General features: G+C 46.1%; 1 protein-coding gene across 1 annotated transcript in view; it reads right to left on the reverse strand.

The window, feature by feature from the left end:
• Window positions 1-10,149, reverse strand: part of LOC106601141 (cAMP-specific 3',5'-cyclic phosphodiesterase 4B) — a 31,183-nt gene extending 21,034 nt beyond the window's left edge. The window contains exons 1-6 of the mRNA XM_045715116.1: window positions 9,782-10,149; window positions 8,467-8,670; window positions 7,842-7,878; window positions 7,589-7,659; window positions 6,259-6,308; window positions 5,726-5,838 (exon numbers count right to left, since the gene is read on the reverse strand). Coding sequence (XP_045571072.1) covers window positions 5,726-5,838; window positions 6,259-6,308; window positions 7,589-7,659; window positions 7,842-7,878; window positions 8,467-8,670; window positions 9,782-10,008 — 702 coding nt within the window. The 5' untranslated portion in view covers window positions 10,009-10,149. The remainder of the gene's footprint in view (window positions 1-5,725; window positions 5,839-6,258; window positions 6,309-7,588; window positions 7,660-7,841; window positions 7,879-8,466; window positions 8,671-9,781) is intronic.
• Between the last annotated feature and the right edge of the window lie 7,549 nt (window positions 10,150-17,698).

Below are 17,698 nucleotides of genomic sequence, written 5' to 3' on the forward strand. Positions count from 1 at the left end.
TCTCTCTCTCTCTCTCTCTCTCTCTCTCCTACATTTTAAGCGGAACATCTCGCTGCAGCTCACGCATTCATGTGCACAAACACACATCCGCTACAAACACACTCTAAACAGCAGTATACAGTATACACATATCACCCATACCTTTGTAAATATAGAGCATCTGACAAATCTTTTAGACATTCTGTGTACATGCACACATACATTCCCTTCGGCCTCAAAAGGACAATACACAAATCCCAAACATCAATGGGACTAACAGCTCCTGCGAGTCACAAGGCTGTGATAGACCACTGAGCTAAAAGCTAGACATTATCCTGGGGAGCTAACCCAAGTCATCACATGTCAGACCAGGTTACTCATCACGAGAGTGTGGCTGACCGAACCACCTCTGTTACATTAGCTTGGCCAGTCCACAGTCCACATTCATACAGTTCAGTTCCGCCAAATGCAAACAAGCCTCTCAGACATCAATGAAACATACAGTATGGGAAACTGATAATAGTATTGATATTTAGTTATGTTGGACAGTTGGACTAGGAAACACAAATACTTTGAGGTTGTGGTAGAGGGTATAGGAGAGGGGCATGGACAGGTGTAGTGTAGGGTTGTGGTGTGTGTAGGGTAGTGGCAGTGGTAGTCTAGGGTAGTGGTAGTGGTGGTGTAGGGTAGTGGTAGTGGCAGTGATGGTGTAGGGTAGTGGTAGTGGTGGTGTAGGGTAGTGGTAGTGGCAGTGATGGTGTAGGGTAGTGGTGGTGATGGTGGTGGTGTAAAAAGTGGTAGTGGTAGTGGTAGTGGTAGTGGTAGTTACGGGTAGTAGTATTGGTAGTGTAGGGTAGTGGTAGGGGTAGTTACGGGTAGTATTGGTAGTGTAGGGTAGTGGTGGTGGTGGTGTAGGGTAGTGGTCGTGGTGGAGTAGTGGTGGTGGAGGTGTAGGGTAGTGGTACTGGTAATTGTGGTGTAGGATAGTGGTAATGGTGATGTAGGGTAGTGGTGGTGGTAGTTGTGGTGTAGGGTAGTGGTAGTGGTGGTAGTAGTTGTGGTGTAGGGTAGTGGTAGTGGTGGTTGTAGTTGTGGTGTAGGGTAGTGGTAGCCGTAGTGGTGGTGTAGGGTTGCAGTAGCGGTAGTGGTGTGGGTAGACATATTGGTGGTGTAAGGTAGTGGTGGTGTAGGGTAGTGACAGTGGCGTTGTGGGTTGACATAGTGGTGGTGTAGGGTAGAGGTAGTGGTAGTGGTAGAGGTGGAGTAAAGTAGTGGTAGTGGTGGTGTAGGGTAGTGGTAGGGGTAGTTACGGGTAGTATTGGTAGTGTAGGGTAGTGGTAGTGGTAGTTAAGGGGAGTGGTATTGGTAGTGTAGGGTAGTGGTAGTGGTGGTAGTAGTTGTGATGTAGGGTAGTGGTAGTGGTGGTTGTAGTTGTGGTGTCGGGTAGTGGTAGCGGTAGTGGTAGAGGTAGTGTAGGGTAGTGGTAGTGGTGGTGTGGGTAGTGGTAGTGGTGGTGTAGGGTAGTGGTAGTGGTGGTGTAGGGTAGTGACAGTGGCGGTGTGGGTTGACAGTGGTGGTGTAGGGTAGAGGTAGGGGTAGTGGTAGTGGTGGTGGTAGTGGCGGTGGTTGTGGTGTAGGGTAATGGTAGTGGTGGTGGTGGTTGTGGTGTAGGGTAGTGGTAGTGGTGGTGGTAGTTGTGGTGGTGTAGGGTAGTGGTAGTGGCGGTGTGGGAAGACATATTGGTAGGTAGTAGGTAGGGTAGTAGGTAGGGTAGTGTAGGTAGGGTAGTGGTGTAGGGTAGTACTGGTGGTAGTGGTAGGGTAGTGGTTGTGGTAGTAGAGTGGTAGTGTAGGGTAGTGGTTGTGGTAGTGGTAGGGGTAGTTATGGGTAGTAGTATTGGTAGTGTAGGGTAGTGGTAGTGGTGCTTAAGGGGAGTGGTATTGGTAGTGTAGGGTGTGGTGTAGTGGTGGTTGAAGTTGTGGTGTAGGGTAGTGGTAGTGGTGGTGTAGGGTAGTGGTAGCGATAGTGGTGGTGGTGGTGGTTGTGGTGGTGTAGGGTAGTGGTGGTGTAGGGTAGTGACAGTGGTGGTGTGGGGTGACATAGTGGTGGTGTAGGGGTAGGGTAGTGGTAGTGGTAGTGGTGGTGGTGGTGGTGGTTGTGGTGTAGGGTAATGGTAGTGGTGGTTGTGGTGTAGGGTAGTGGTAGTGGTGGTGGTAGTTGTGGTGGTGTAGGGTAGTGGTAGTGGCGGTGTGGGAAGACATATTGGTGTGTAGGGTAGTGGTAGTGGTGGTGTAGTGTAGTGACAGTGGCGGTGTGGGTTGACATAGTGGTGGTGTAGGGTAGTGGTGGTGTAGGGTAGTGGTAGAGGTGGTGTAGGGTGGTGATAGTGGCGTTGTGGATAGATATAGTGTTGGTATAGGGTATTGGTAGTGGTGGTGTAGGTAGGGTAGTGGTGGTGGTGTAGGGTAGTAATGGTGGTAGTGGTAGGGTAGTGGTAGGGCAGTGGTAGTGGTAGTGATGGGTAGTGGGGGTGGTTGTGGTAGGAGAGTGGTAGTGTAGGGTAGTGGTAGTGGTAGTGTAGGGTAGTGGTGGTGGTAGTGTATGGTAGTGGTAGTGGTGGTGTAGGGTAGTGGTAGTGGTAGTGTGGGTAGACATAGTGATGGTGTAGGGTAGTGTTAGTGGTGGTGGTAGTGTATGGTAGTTGTAGTGGGGGTGGTAGTGGTAGGGTAATGGTAGTGGTAGTGGTGGTGGTCGTGTAGTGTAGGGTAGTGGTGGTGGTGGTGTAGGGTAGTGGTGGTGTAGGGTAGTGGTAGTGGTGGTGGTAGTTGTGGTGGTGTAGGGTAGTGGTAATGGCGGTGTGGGAAGACATATTGGTGGTGTAGGGTAGTGGTAGTGGTGGTGTAGGGAAGTGACAGTGGCGGTGTGGGTTGACATAGTGGTGGTGTAGGGTAGTGGTAGTGTTTGTTAAGGGGAGTGGTATTGGTATTCTAGGGTAGTGGTGGTGGTGGTGATGTAGGGTAGTGGTGGTGGTGGTGATGTAGGGTAGTGGTGGTGGTGGTGATGTAGGGTAGTGGTGGTGGTGGTGTAGGGTAGTGGCCGTGATGGAGTAGTGGTGGTGGAGGTGTAGGGTAGTGGTAGTGGTAGTTGTGGTGTAGAGTAGTGGTAGTGGTGGTGTAGGGTAGTGGTGGTGGTAGTTGTGATGTAGGGTAGTGGTAGTGGTGGTAGTAGTTGTAGTGTAGGGTAGTGGTAGTGGTGGTGGTAGTTGTGGTGTAGGGTGGTGGTAGTGGTGATAGTAGTTGTGGTGTAGGGTAGTGGTGGTTGTAGTTCTGGTGTAAGGTAGTGGTAGTGGTGGTGGTAGTTGTGGTGGTATAGGGTAGTGGTAGTGGTGGTGTGGGCAGACATATTGGTGGTGTAGGGTATTGGTATTGGTAGTGTAGGGTAGTGGTAATTGTGGTGTAAAAAAGTGGTAGTGGTGGTGGTGGTGTAGTGTAGTGGTAGTGGTAGTGGTAGGGGTAGTTACGGGTAGTGGTTTTGGTAGTGTAGGGAAGTGGTAGTGGTAGTTACGGGTAGTTGTATTGGTAGTGTAGGGAAGTGGTAGTGGTAGTTACGGGTAGTGGTATTGGTAGTGTAGTTACGGGTAGTGGTAGTGGTGGTGTAGTGTAGTGGTGGTGTAGGGTAGTGGTGGTGTAGGGTAGGGTAGTTGTAGTGGTAGTGGTAGTGGTGGTGCAGAGTAGTGATAGTGGCGGTGTGGGTTGTCATAGTGGTGGTGTAGGGTAGTGGTAGTGGTAGTGTAGAGTAGTGGTAGTGGTAGTGGTGGTGGTAGTGTAGGGTAGTTGTAGTGGTAGTGGTAGAGGTGGTGTAGGGTTTCGATAGCGGCGGTGTGGGTTGACATAGTGGTGGTGTAGGGTACTGGTAGTGAAGGGTAGTGGTAGTGGTGGTGGTAGTGTAGGGTAGTGGTAGTGGTGGTGGTAGTGGTAGTGTAGGGTAGGGTAGTGGTAGTGGTGGTGTAGGTTAGTGGTAGGGGTAGTTACGGGTAGACATATTGGTGGTGTAGGGTGGTGTTAGTGGTGGTGGTGTAGTGACAGTGGCGGTGTGGGTTGACATAGTGGTGGTGTAGGGTAGTGGTAGTGGTGGTGGTAGTTGTTGTGTAGGGTAGTGGTAGAGGTGGTGGTAGTTGTGGTGTAGGGTAGTGGTAGTGGTGGTGTAGGGTAGTGGTGGTGGTAGTTGTGGTGGTGTAGGATAGTTGTGCTGGTGTAGACATATTGGTGGTGTTAGTAGTAGTGGTGGTGAAGAATAGTGATAGTGGCAGTGTGGGTAGTCATAGAGGTGGTGTAGGGTAGTGGTAGTGGTGGTGTTAGTGGAGGTGTAGGGTAGTGGTAGTGGTGGTGTAGGGTAGTGTAGGGTAGTGGTCGTGGTGGTGGTAGTGTAAGGTAGTGGTAGTGGTAGAGGTGGTGTAGGGTAGTGATAGTGGTGGTGTGGGTAGACATAGTGGTGGTGTAGGGTAGTGGTCGTGGTGGTGGTAGTGTAGGGTAGTGATCGTGGTGGTGTAGGGTAGTGGTAGTGGCAGTGTGGGTAGACATAGTGGTGGTGTAGTGTTAGTGGTGGTGGTAGTGTATTTTAGTGGTAGTGGGGGTGGTAGTGGTAGGGTAGTGGTAGTGTAGGGAAGTGGTGGTGTAGGGTAGTGGTGGTGTAGCGTAGTGTAGGGTAGTGGTAGTGGTGGTGTAGTGTAGTGGTGGTGTAGGGTAGTGGTGGTGGTAGTGTAGGGTAGGGTAGTTGTAGTGGTAGTGGTAGAGGTGGTGTAGTGTATTGATAGTGGTGGTGTGGGTAGACATAGTGGTGGTGTAGGGTAGTGGTAGTGTTGGTGTAGGGTAGTGGTAGTGTTGGTGTAGGGTAGTGGTCGTGGTGGTGTCGGGCAGTGGTCGTGGTAGTGGTAATGTAGGGTAGTGGTAGTGGTGGTGCAGGCTAGTGGTAGTGGTGGTGTAGGGTAGTGGTAGTGTAGGGTTGTTGTAGTGGTGGTGTAGGGTAGTGGTAGTGGTGGTGGTAGTAGTAGTGGTGGTGTAGGGTAGTGGTAGTGGTGGTGGTAGTGGTAGTGTAGGGTAGTGGTAGTGGTGGTTTGGGCTAGTGATTGTGGTGGTGTAGGATGGTGGTAGTGGTGGTTTGGGCTAGTGGTAGTGGTGGTGTGTTAGTGTTAGTGGTGGTGCTGGCTAGTGGTAGTAGTTGTGGTAGTGGTGGTGTTGGGTAGTGGTGGTGTAGGGTAGTGGGAGTGTTAGTGGTGGTGGTAGTACGGGCTAGTGGTAGTAGTAGTGGTAGTGGTGGTGTAGGGTAGTGGTAGTGGTAGAAGTAATGGTGGTGGTAGTGGTAGTGTAAGTTAGTGGTGGTGGTGGTGCGGGCTAGTGGTAGTGGTAGTGGTAGTGGTGGTGGTCGTGGTAGTGTAAGGTTGTGGTAGTGGTGGTGCGGACTAGTGGTAGTGGTAGTAGTAGTGGTGGTGGTAGTGGTAGTGGTAGTGTAGAGTAGTGGTGGTGCGGGCTAGTGGTAGTAGTAGTAGTAGTGGTGGTGGTAGTGTTGGTGTTGGGTAGTGGTAGTGGTTGTGCAGGGTAGTGGTAGTGGTAATGGTAGTGGTGGTGGTAGTGATTGTGTAGGGTAGTGGTAGCGGTTGTGTAGGGTACAGGTAGTGGTAGTGGTAGTGGTGGTGCAGGCTAGTGGTAGTGATGGTGAAGGGTAATGGTACTGGTAAAAGTGGTAGTACCTTGTTGGAGGCCATGTCACCGACGCTGCGGTGGGTCTGGATGGTCTCCAGCTGGTCCAGACACCAGTCTAACTCAGCCAGAGTCTCCCTGGCCATCTGCTGGTACGTCTCATCTACACACATACACAGGAGAGAAGAGGGTGGCATTAATGTGCTGTATGTATTATTATAACCGGTATGATCTCAGCATTGATATAATATAGTGTATCATAATATAATGGTCTGTGTAACGGTCATATTCTCTGCATCTGTTCTCTTGAACTGTATCAGCCAAATTGCTACATTTGTAATTTCTTAGAATTGTTCAGTTGAGACTCCAGATTGACACTTATTTATTCAAATCATCTGCAGAATTAAATGCAGCCTATTGGTATCCGTTATTGAGAAAGCCACAGGCCATGGTGCTGCAAATTCTCCTATTAATATCTGTGCATTTTTGGAAGCTTGAGTGCACACTACCAAAACACTGTGAGTTGTGTTGGAGAGTGTTCCCAATCAGTAGCGACTACAGGTCATTTTAGCAGGAAACCTACCAGAGAGTGTTGCCTGAGGAACAGTGGGTTGGCTTGTCACTGGTGACCTCCTGTGGACAAATAGATGATTACATCATCAGAGGAAATGATAAAGAGTGCTCTCTAGTGGACTCTAAGAACATTACAGTTGTATAGGGCATGCATAGTGTAGCGTAACAACATAACACAGGGAATAGATAAACAAACATATTTAACCTCATCTGTATTATGGACAATAAAATTCGTGAGGAATCATAAACTATTTGCATAGATCTGCATCGCAGTCCTTTGAAATATTGTTGTAGCCAATAATATTAAAAACAATGCCTCCTTTTAAGCGAGGCTCTCTCAGCTCTCAGCTGTCTCTTTCTCTACATGGAGGTTCAACTTGCAGTCTAGTGAGGGAGGATTCTGTTTGGAGCTGAGAGCATCATGCTCACTAATTATGGCTCTAGATAATTCCACGGTGCATTGTTACTGCTCATATTGACGTACTGCTAAAAAGCCTGCCAACTCATGTTCTGCCTGTTCCTTGCATTACAAAGGATGATATATTTAGCATTATTGACCACTTCTATCCTTGTGAGTAGTCAGTCAGTCAGTCAGTCAGGTAGTCAGCCAGTCAGGCAGTCTTTCAGGTAGTCAGTCAGTCAGTCAGGGACTTCCATTGGGGACATGATGATCTCAGCAGAATACGATAAAGACACAATGTGATGAGAGTATTGCCACATTATAGCCTACTGATATGACACAGTTCTGACAAAATAGAAGGAAGAAATGTGATATTTACTAAAACTACATATGAAGAGTTTCAATCAAAAACGCTCAATATCCATTTTCAGAAATGTTGGTAAATTAACTGTTATTGTTTAACGAAATTATGAAACAGATTGGTGTTTTTTCACTATCTAATCATGGCATTTGATTGTTCAATGACAGACATGTATTTGTTTAAATCTATTACTTGATCGTTTCATTTCAGAGACAAATAATAATGTATTTTTTTGCAAAATGCTATATATCCACCTCATTCTCAGAGAAACAAGGAGTATTGTTAGGTTTTACACAGTGAAATGTAACAAATAACTAAAAACATCTGAGAACAGTAATATTTTACACACACATGAAGGTACCCACAATTAATCATTCCTGATGAGAAAAACACAAATGTGAAAAATTGGTTGATATAGTGTTTTGGAAATAAACTCTTCATATTCCAGTGAAACTAAGGACTGCACAGTTACAATATAGACACAGTGGGAAGATATCATTCATGCTTCGATAGAGAAGAGAGATGTGACCACATTAAGAGGGGTTGAAAGGGTAACGTGGCTGACAGAATGCTACTGACTTGTTAGTGGGTGTCGTGACATTGGCGAGGATGGTGAAGTTGCTTCTTACAGTTCGTAGACTGGCCAACACCTGGGGGATGGACGGACGGTGGGTGGTGGGGGCGGTGGGGAGAGGGGCAGAGAGCGGAGCGAGACAAATTCACTACATACTCATTTTAGCCCCTTTCAAGTTCTTTACTGCATGTTCTATCTTTAGGCTGGCAGGGTGAAGTGTACGCTAGTTCATCAACAAACTGCAGAGCTGGTGCTTACCTGAGCAAAAGGGGTGACTATGAGATCTTCTGCATGCCTGTAGAAAGAGAGATAGAAAATGAACAAAGGAAGGAGATGACAGTAAAGTCAGCAGGATAGATGGAGAGTTATCGCTGAAGTGTAACCTCTATGACAGTTTACATTAACAGATACCGGATATATATGTGAACCAATGGTATCCATAGCACTATCTGAATCTAAACAAAATATTTTTGGTTCTGACCAAAAAGCATCTTTCTGAAATGGAAGCAGACCAAGACAAATTACACCGCTGTGAAGCGAAAAAGATTTTTACATTAGCATAATACTGCCATAATCATAATAATCATAAATGCCAAGTCGGTTGACTGTGATTGTATAGTGAGTAATGTATAGTGTTGCAGAAATCTGGAGTGTCAGTGAGGCTACTTTCAACTCAGAGTGGATTTAACCATGTGGATTAGCCAAGGTGGTTTTGATGGCATGTGATGAACACAGGAAGTGGAGAATGTAAGGGGGTACATACTCACCAAACCAGGGTTTAAATAGCACAATACTTTAGCTGGGCTTGATTGAGTTTGCCTGGCGCAATGGAACCAATGGAATAGTCTTATAAGTTCAAACCCCGCCCAGGTTTGATACTCACCCCTCACTGTTGATGGAGGAGTTGCGTGACATGGTCTTGGGGGACATGTCATAGTCAGAGTCTGATCGGTACAGGAAGGACTCCCTGCGCTCCCCGCGACTCCTGCACCCCTCTGTGGTAAAGGAGGGGTGCAGCCCCAGCACAGGACTCGCCTGCGAATCCATGGGGCTGCGGCCGGGCGACGGACCATTCTCTGAGTCAAAACTGAAAGACAAAGTGAGAGAGACAGGAAAGTTGTCTGGATCAATGCTTCATTAAAGGCATTTTCCTGTGTTTTATATATATTTACACACTAAGAGGTTGGAATAAATCTGTGAATTTGTAAAAACGATGATAATGCCCTTTTAGTGTAAGAGCTGTTTAAAAAGAGAGCCTGAAATTGCCTGTGTGAGGAGTCTGGATTCCCTGCTGATTCTCTCCTGATTCCGTGAAAGCTCCAACCGCGATTTTGGGAAAACCAGTGAATTTATTGAATGTTCCCGGAATTTTGCAACCATAGGTAGGAAGAAGTTTTGGCCTGCCTGGTGACATCACCAGACGGTAAATTAGGTAACAGACCAATAAGAAAGAGAGTTCCAAACCTCTCTGCCAATAACACCTAGTATTCCCCTCCCCACTCAGACCACTCCCGGACAGACAGTCCTAGCAAAATTCTTTCTTGAGAAATTGCTCTTTGCTAAAGGAGCTATTTTTTTAATCATTTTGACCATTTTAATTTAAAACAATCTCACTAAGTTACTTATTGTTACCCAGAAATGAATTGATATTGAGATATTTAAAACAATATATATGGAGGATTGGAAATGATGCAGACAATTACTTTGATGGAAGCTACAATTTATCTGCGATATGAAAGCTGATCCACCCCACCAAAAAATAAAATAAAATAAATGAGGTTCTGAAGGAGAGACAGACATGTATAAACAACAGTTCAGCCCAGGACATCTGATCTGCATATATACACAAGAGCACCATAGCAATCTAGCCTTACAGACAACCACATGACCCCAAACACAAGATTAGGAATAATCTCAAAGGGATCCAGTCAAACTGAAGCTTAGTGAGAGTTTAGCCAAAGTGTACACAGAAACATACTTCTTAGGTTTAGAGGGGGATTTCTCTTTTTTGAACCATGAATGTTTCTACAGCTTCATCAAAAATGAAAAGCACATCATGGAGGGAGACATTGTGAAGCCACACACATGCGCAAGCACACACACACACACACACACACACACACACACACACACACACACACACACACCACATCACAGGGCCTATTAACTGTGCATGGCTACTTGAACACCATGAATACCTGAGAGGAAGGTGGGAGTGAGACGCCCGTCTGCGCTCTATACTGCGGTTGAGCTTCATACGGCGGAAAAACACGGAATTCCCGTGTCCCCGAGTGTGGTCGTGATCAGGGGACACAGGTGAGTTAGCGGAGGTGACATAGGGAGAGGTGGGGGTCAGGCTGGGCGTGGTCAACCCCTCGGGGGTCTCCCACAGATTCATCTGTCGTGTTAGTTTCCTCTGACTCATCTCTGGAAGCTCTGGGCACGACGGAGAGGACTGACGGAAGAAACCACCATCCCTCCCTCCCTCTTCTTCTCTCTCTCTGTCCCTCCAGAAAAAACTCTGTCTATCAAACTTTGTCTGCCACTGCCAACACTTCAACCTTCCAATCGGTCTGTCAGTCACTCTCCCTCCTACGCTCCCCCCCCGCCTTGTTCCACGGTTCAGTAGCACAGCTCACATCCCAGACAAAGAGAGTTCTCCTGCACACACCAGCACAAAATCCTGCCAGTCAGAAAGCCTTTGATAACAGACCCTAATCCTATAGTTTAATTCCTGGTCCCAATCGTCAGAGTCCACGTTCAGTTGAAGTCTTCAAGCTTTGATCCTGAAGCCTTGTATTACTGCTGCGTTGGCTCACTTCCTGTGTTCACCTCCACACCACTTTGTTCCCTGTTTCTCAGCAGTTTGTTCTTCCTGTGTAGGTTTGTTTTTGTTTATTCTGTCACTGAAGGGCGGCGGTGCAGCTGTAACCCACAGCCTCTCTCTCAGCTATCAGCTATCTGAACAGGGCCACTCTCAGGAGAGGGCTTCTGATATTTCACTAGCTCAGCTCTCACTCCCTATCGCTCTGTCTGAGTCCATATACTTATCCTGTGTGTCCTCCTCCTGCCACGCTGTCCTTGTCCTCCACGACCAGGCCCCTCAGGGACACTGTGGCTGCCACTCTGCCCGGGCGTCTGCCCGATGTCTCACTCACACCCACACCACCTGGAGGACATACCGACGCTGGCCGGTCCGCTGCTCCGTTTCCTAATCTTTCTCTCTTCTTTTCTTCGCTTTCTCTGCCTGTTTTTTCTCCTTTACTTTCTTCACCTCCCCCTGCTTCAAGCGTGTGCTCTCTTTCTCTCTCCTTATCTCACTGCTCACAGTTTCTCTAGCAGCAACAGACCACCGGCAGTATCGAGAGAGAGAGAGAGAGAGAGAGAGAGAGAGACAAAGTGGATGAGGATGGAGAAAGGAGTCGAGGAGAAAAAGGAGGGAATGGCAGAGGAGAAGAGAAGGAGGAGTGACTCATGGCCTGTGGAAATGTTTACAAGAGCATGCATGATTTGTTTCCAAAACATTCTTTTTAAACATCAACAGCCAAGCCAACAGCCAAGCTTCTTGACCTTTGCAGTCCACAGAAAGACATAGGCCTACTGACCAAGAACAGAGCTACTACACAAACACACCCCTACTCCAAGAAAATCATTTTAAAATGTACTGTATCTGCATACACATCAGAGTGTGTGTGTGTTGTTTCTGACAAAAAGAAGAGAGACAAGAGAAGAGTTTATCTGCATGTATGCAGGAACGCTTGTGTATGTGCATGTGTACAACAGTGAGTTTGTGTGTATGTGTTTGTTTTATATGCTAATGTGAATCTTGTGTCATCCGTTTCTTTGTTTTTGCAGCAGCAGCAGCAGAGGTAACGGTGCATGAATTCTACATACCACTAGGCTGACTAGACAAGGCAGATAGCGGCACAAAGACTATCCACAGAGTAGAACACTATAGAGATGAGATGCCTTGTCAACCACCCATTTCCCCCTGCTCTCTCTCTCCCTCTCCCTCTCCCTCTCTCTCTCTCTCCTCCCACACTGTCACTGTCTGCTGTTTTTCAAGACCCTTCCTTTCCTTTTCTGCCTCTATCTCTGTCATTTGTCTCTCTTCCAGTGACTCACCCCAGAATAATGAAGGAAAAAGAAGAAGGCACCAGCAGGATGGTAGAGGGGAGCTCAGCTCCCATTTGTTTGTGGGGCACAAGGGACCCGCCTGAGCATAGCCCTCTTAAGTCACTCACGAACAGTCCTTTATGAAACATGGGCTATGGGAACATTGCTCTGATCTGACATCTCTGACTGCTGAAGGATTCCTACTCATTGTGATGAATGCAATTAAAAGCTGCACGGGGTCGATGCTTGTAAAAAGTCAATAATCATATTATCAATTATTAAGTAATAAAACTGGACACAACATTTCACAGTTTGGACATACCTACTCATTCAAGGATTTTTCTTTATTTAAATTTTTTTCTACATTGTAGAATAATAGTGAAGACATCAGAATTATGAAATAACACATATGGAATCATGTAGTAAACAAAAAAGTGTTTAACAAATTAAAATATGTTTTAGATTTTAGATTCTTTAAAGTAGCCACCCTTTGCCTTGATGACAGCTTTGCACACTCTTGGCATTCTCTCAACCAGCTTCATCTGGAATGCTTTTCCAACAGTCTTGAAGGAGTTCCCATATATGCTGAGCACTTGTTGGCTGCTTTTCCTTCACTCTGCGGTCCAACTCATCCCAAACCATCTCAATTGGGTCGAGGTCAGGTGATTGTGGAGGCCAGGTCATCTGATGCAGAACTCCATCACTCTCCTTCTTGGTCAAATAGCCCTTACACAGCCTGGAGGTGTGTTTTGGGTCATTGTCCTGTTGAAAATCAAATGATAGTCCCCCTAAGCGCAAACCAGATGGGATGGTGTATTGCTGCAGAATGCTGTGGTAGCCATGCTGGTTAACTGTGCCTTGAATTCTAAATGATTCCCCCACAGTGTCACCAGCAAAGCACCCCCACACCATCACTCCTCCTCCATGCTTCATGGTGGGAACCACACATGTGGAGATCATCCATTCACTTACTCGTCTCACAAAGACACGGCGGTTGGAACGAAAAATCTCAAATTTGGACTCATCAGACAAATTTCCAGTCTAATGTCCATTGCTCGTCTTTCTTGGCCCAAGCAAGTCTCTTGTTATTATTGGTGTCCTTTAGTAGTGGTTTCTTTGCAGCAATTCGACCATGAAGGCGTGATTCACGCAGTCTCCTCTGAACAGTTGATGTTGAGATGTGTCTCTTACTTGAACTCTGTGAAGCATTTATTTGGGCTGCAATCTGAGGCTGGTAACTCTACTGAATTTATCCTCAGCAGTAGAGGTACCTCCGGGTCTTCCTTTCCTGTGGCGGTCCACATGAGAGCTAGTTTCATCATAGCGCTTGATGGTTTTTGCTACTCCACAATTGTATGTATTGACTGACCTTCATGTCTTTAAGTAATGATGTACTGTCATTTCTCTTTGCTTATTTGAGCTGTTAATATGGATTTGGTCTTTTACCAAATAGGGCTATCTTCTGTATAGCACCCCTACCTTGTCGCAACACAACTGATTGGCTCAAACACATTAAGAAGGAAAGAAATTCCACAAATGAACTTTTAACAAGGCACACCTGTTAATTGAAATGCATTCCAGGTGACTACCTCATGAAGCTGGTTGAGATAATGCCAAGAGTGTGCAAAGCTGTCATCAAGGCAAAGGATGGCTACTTTGAAGAATCTCAAATCTCAATCATATTTTGATTTGTTCCTAACACTTTTTTGGTTACTACATGATTCCATATGTGTTATTTCATAGTTTTTATGTCTTCACTATTGCTCTACAATTTACAAAATAGCAAAAATAAAGAAAAACCCTTGACTGAGTAGATGTGTCCAAACGTTTGACTGGTACTGTACATGTATTTAAAAAAATGTTTTATTAGTTACACTATTTTGATATTGGATTACTGCCCTGTTGGGTAGAGCATGCAAGTTAAGCATTTCACTGTACTTGTGCATGTGACAATAAAACTTGAACTTGATTCCAAGATGGGATGACTGTGGACAGCTACTTCTCTTTCATTATGTGATAACAGAACCCCTGGAGAGGAGGACTGTGGACAATGACATGATGATCAGAGGTCTCACAGGAAAAGGGATGTGTGCCAGCTGGGCGACTCCTTCCTTTGTAAGATAACAACCCTCACAGCTCAATGAGGAGAGAGAGTGAAAGAGGAGCTGGCTAATTAAAACAGCAGTTTATCATGTAGCTCACCCGTGTTTTTCTACTTATTCCAGTGGCTAGGAGACGTAGCATAGCGTCAACACATCTCACACTAGACACAAGCACAGTAATGGACACAGCAACAAGATGGCAGTTACTGCCAGTTCAAATTGCATGACTATTGGATATGTTTTCATTGCCATGGGAAACCTATAAACCACCTTCATCGCTTGAGCAAATACTATAAAATGCTCAGCTCAATGGTATAATGGCTGAGTAGGGACCTTTGTACTGGCAGGTGCTGTAAGCGGCTTGTCTTATTGAATTGCTAAATCAAGATGATGTTCTATCTAGGCTTTTCTTGCAATGAATGTTGCAGTATATGCTGCTCCTTAACACTATGAGTATCTAAACCATTTTCCCTGCTCTGCAGCCATACTCCTAACCCTCCTCTCTATGCAACACATTTCTATAACAAAGAGAGAGAATTTGATTATATTCCATTAATAACGCAGCGTTGAAAGGCTTTGAAGCCTGAGTCAATGTGCGGATTAGTTTAATTAAACCTGAGAGTCTTTAAGGGACAAGAAAGATTTACATTCTCACTCCTTCCAATGAACCCCCCCCCTCCCATTGATTATATATTAACAACACACTAGGAGCTCTCTCTCTCTCTCTCTCTCTCTCTCTCTCTCTCTCTCTCTCTCTCTCTCTCTCTCTCTCTCTCTCTCTCTCTCTCTCTCTCTCTCTCTCTCTCTCTCTCTCTCTCTCTCTCTCTCTCTCTCTCTCTCTCTCTCTCTCTCTCTCTCTCTCTCTCTCTCTCTCTCTCTCTCTCTCTCTCTCTCTCTCTCTCTCTCTCTCTCTCTCTCTCTCTCTCTCTCTCTCTCTCTCTCTCTCTCTCTCTCTCTCTCTAGGAACGGATGGAGGAGAGCTGGAGCCTTCATTTATTAAAGTCACTTTCCAAAATCGATCCCTCTCATTCTTATCCTCTCTCTCCACAAGTTAATGATTAACCTTCCTCAACCCCTCCATCCCTCCATCCCTCCCTCGTGCCTCCTCCCCCCCGCTGCCCAGGCCTACCCTCAGCCTGAATGGGGGATGAGAGTGATTTCCTGCCTCCGCTTCCTTTTCTGCCAAGCACAGATGCTAATTTCCACGTGCTATGTCAATCTCTCTCTGTGCATTGCCTCACCCAGGCATTTAGCACCTGCCTGATTGCTACATGCGTGGGGGGAGAGTGGAGGGAGGGAGTGAGGGGGAAAGGAAGGGAGGGGCTACTTTTAAGGCCCCATCGTACAAACACAACTGTATTTATTGCTACGGTTGAATCCCGAACTGAATGTTGAATCAGCAACTGATGAGGCAGGGTAATAGGGCTTTTATTACAGAGCAGCTATCACTCTTTGTTGCAGCAGAGCAGGGGCATGTGTTCATATCAGGCTAGAACGCCCATCACCGACTCAACTCAAAGCACATTTCAAATGAGATGGCCAAGCCAACAACAACACACCCTCTCCTCTCACCACTTCTACCTGCCCCAGCATGCCCTCTGTTTCACGCCAGTTCACGGTGCCATGACACAGACCTGCCTGCTCTGGCTGTGTTTTAAAGGCCAACACTTACACAGCTGCCCTGCACAACTGCCTGAGCTCTGAGCCCTCTGAGGAGAGGAGAGTGCTGGCCTGGCTGGAGCCTGGCGCTGCGCCACCCTTGGATCAGGGAGGGCATCTGGCAGTCCCAGCCTCATACAGGGCAGAGGGACACCGCAATGCAAGCAGGGGGATCGGAGGTAGAGGAGAGGGGGAGATAAAAAGAGGGATAGAGAGAGAGAAAGAGAGAGAGAAAGAGAGAGAGGACAAGAGAGAAAGAGGGAGCTAAAGAGAGTAGTTAAAGAGGAAGATAGAGGGGATTCTCTCTACAGAGTGACAGGCTGGTCAGCTGGTCATCCCAGCGATGCCCTGACCGGCCGGCCGGCTCCATCTGAGACAGAGAGAGAGAGAGAACAGAGGGAGAGAGTTCCGCCGTCCACTGTGCTGCATGCGGTCGGTCAGATAACAGCCAGAGGATTACAGAGCCATAATCCTGCCCACAGGATCAGCGACACCATCCAGAGGGGCCTGACTCAGAGCCATGTACTGGAGCCATGTAGAGTTTTAGCAGGGCAGCAGGCAGGAACTCACCTTAAGGATGACATACTGTAGTAGCTACAATTGATTCCACAGACAATCACTCGGCCGACTGACCCCCGGTGGATAGTGGTGTCTTTCATTCAATCCAGAGATGCGCTCTAGTGGATATTCAGTATCCTCCATCAAATGTAGTGTGAAGCCACAGGCTCATTTCAGTGTGAAGGAATGATGGATTCAAATACTATTCTAAATCTTTCAAATACTTTAAGCGTTTGCTTTAGCCAGCCTGAAGTGCCAGATGGGCGGGGTATGCAGCCTTTGCGACTATTCTATTAGTTCCATGGCACCAGGCAAGTTCAATCCAACCCAGCTAAAGCATTTCATATAATTACAATAGTACTTAAAGCACCTGACAGCACTCAGAATGTATAATGCATTGTACAAATCCAGTGGTTGTAAATTGAACGGATCCCAAAACACTGTATTACACAAGCACACCGCTCCCAGCCCCATGCTGTTCCTCCTTCTGTTTAGTTGTGTCTCTGGTCCCGTGTGGTTTGTCCAGAACATCTGTATTCTCCCCCAAGCCACCAATCCCACCGCATTAGCATCACTACATCAGTTACTCCAACTCTCTGAGGAACTTTGTCTAGGTAGAGAATAAATCGACAGTCATTTTTCTGTTTATCCTCCATCGTTAACTCTACCATGCCTAAACTCCAGCCTGTCTAGGTCCTTGTCTGCACGTCGCTGTGAAATATGCTTCCTTTTCACAAAACTTTGTCACAGTCTAATGAAATGACCATCGCATCATCAATTATGTTGACTGTTCCTCTTGTAATGGTAGACGATGTCTCAACTGTTACAGCGCCTTCGAAGTATTCACACCGCTTTACTTTTTCCACATTGTGTTGTGTTACAGCCTGAATTTACATTTTATGTCACTACACACAATATCCCATAATGTCAGTGGAATTTTTTTGGGGGCGGGGACAACTGAATAGAAAATGAAAAGCTGAAATGTCTAGAGTCAATAAGTATTCAACCATTTTGTTATGGCAAGCCTAAATAAGTTCAGGAGTACAAATGTGCTTAACAAGTCACATATTATGTTGCATGGACTCATTCTGTGTTCAATAATTGTGGTTAACATTTTTTTTATGACTACCCCATCTCTTTACCCCAAACATTTACAGAGTTTAATGGTTGTGATATGAGAAAACTGAGGATGGATCAACAACATTGTAGTTACTCCACAATACTAAAAGTGAAAAGAAAGAAGCCTGTACAGAATAACAAATATTCCAAAACATGCATCCTGTTTGCAACAAGGCACTTAAGTAATACTGCAAAAAATTGGAAAAGAAATGCATTTTTTGTCCTTAATACAAAGTGTTAAGTTTGGGGCAACTCCAACACAACACTTCACTGAGTACCACTCTTAATATTTTCAAGTATGGTGGTGGCTGCATCATGTTATGGGTATGCTTGTCACCAGCAAGGGAGTTTTGTTGGATAAAAATAAATGTAATACAGCTAAGCACAGGCAAAATTCTATAGGAAAACCTGTTTCAGTCTGCTTTCCAACAGACACTGGGAGACTAATTGATCTTTCAGCAGTACAAGAACCTAAATCACAAGGCCAGATCTACACTGGAGTTACTTACTAAGAAGACTGTGAATGTTCCTGAGTGGCCAAGTTACAGTTCAGACTAAAAT

The sequence above is a fragment of the Salmo salar genome, chromosome ssa03, assembly GCF_905237065.1.
Source record: "Salmo salar chromosome ssa03, Ssal_v3.1, whole genome shotgun sequence".
NCBI lineage: Eukaryota > Metazoa > Chordata > Actinopteri > Salmoniformes > Salmonidae > Salmo > Salmo salar.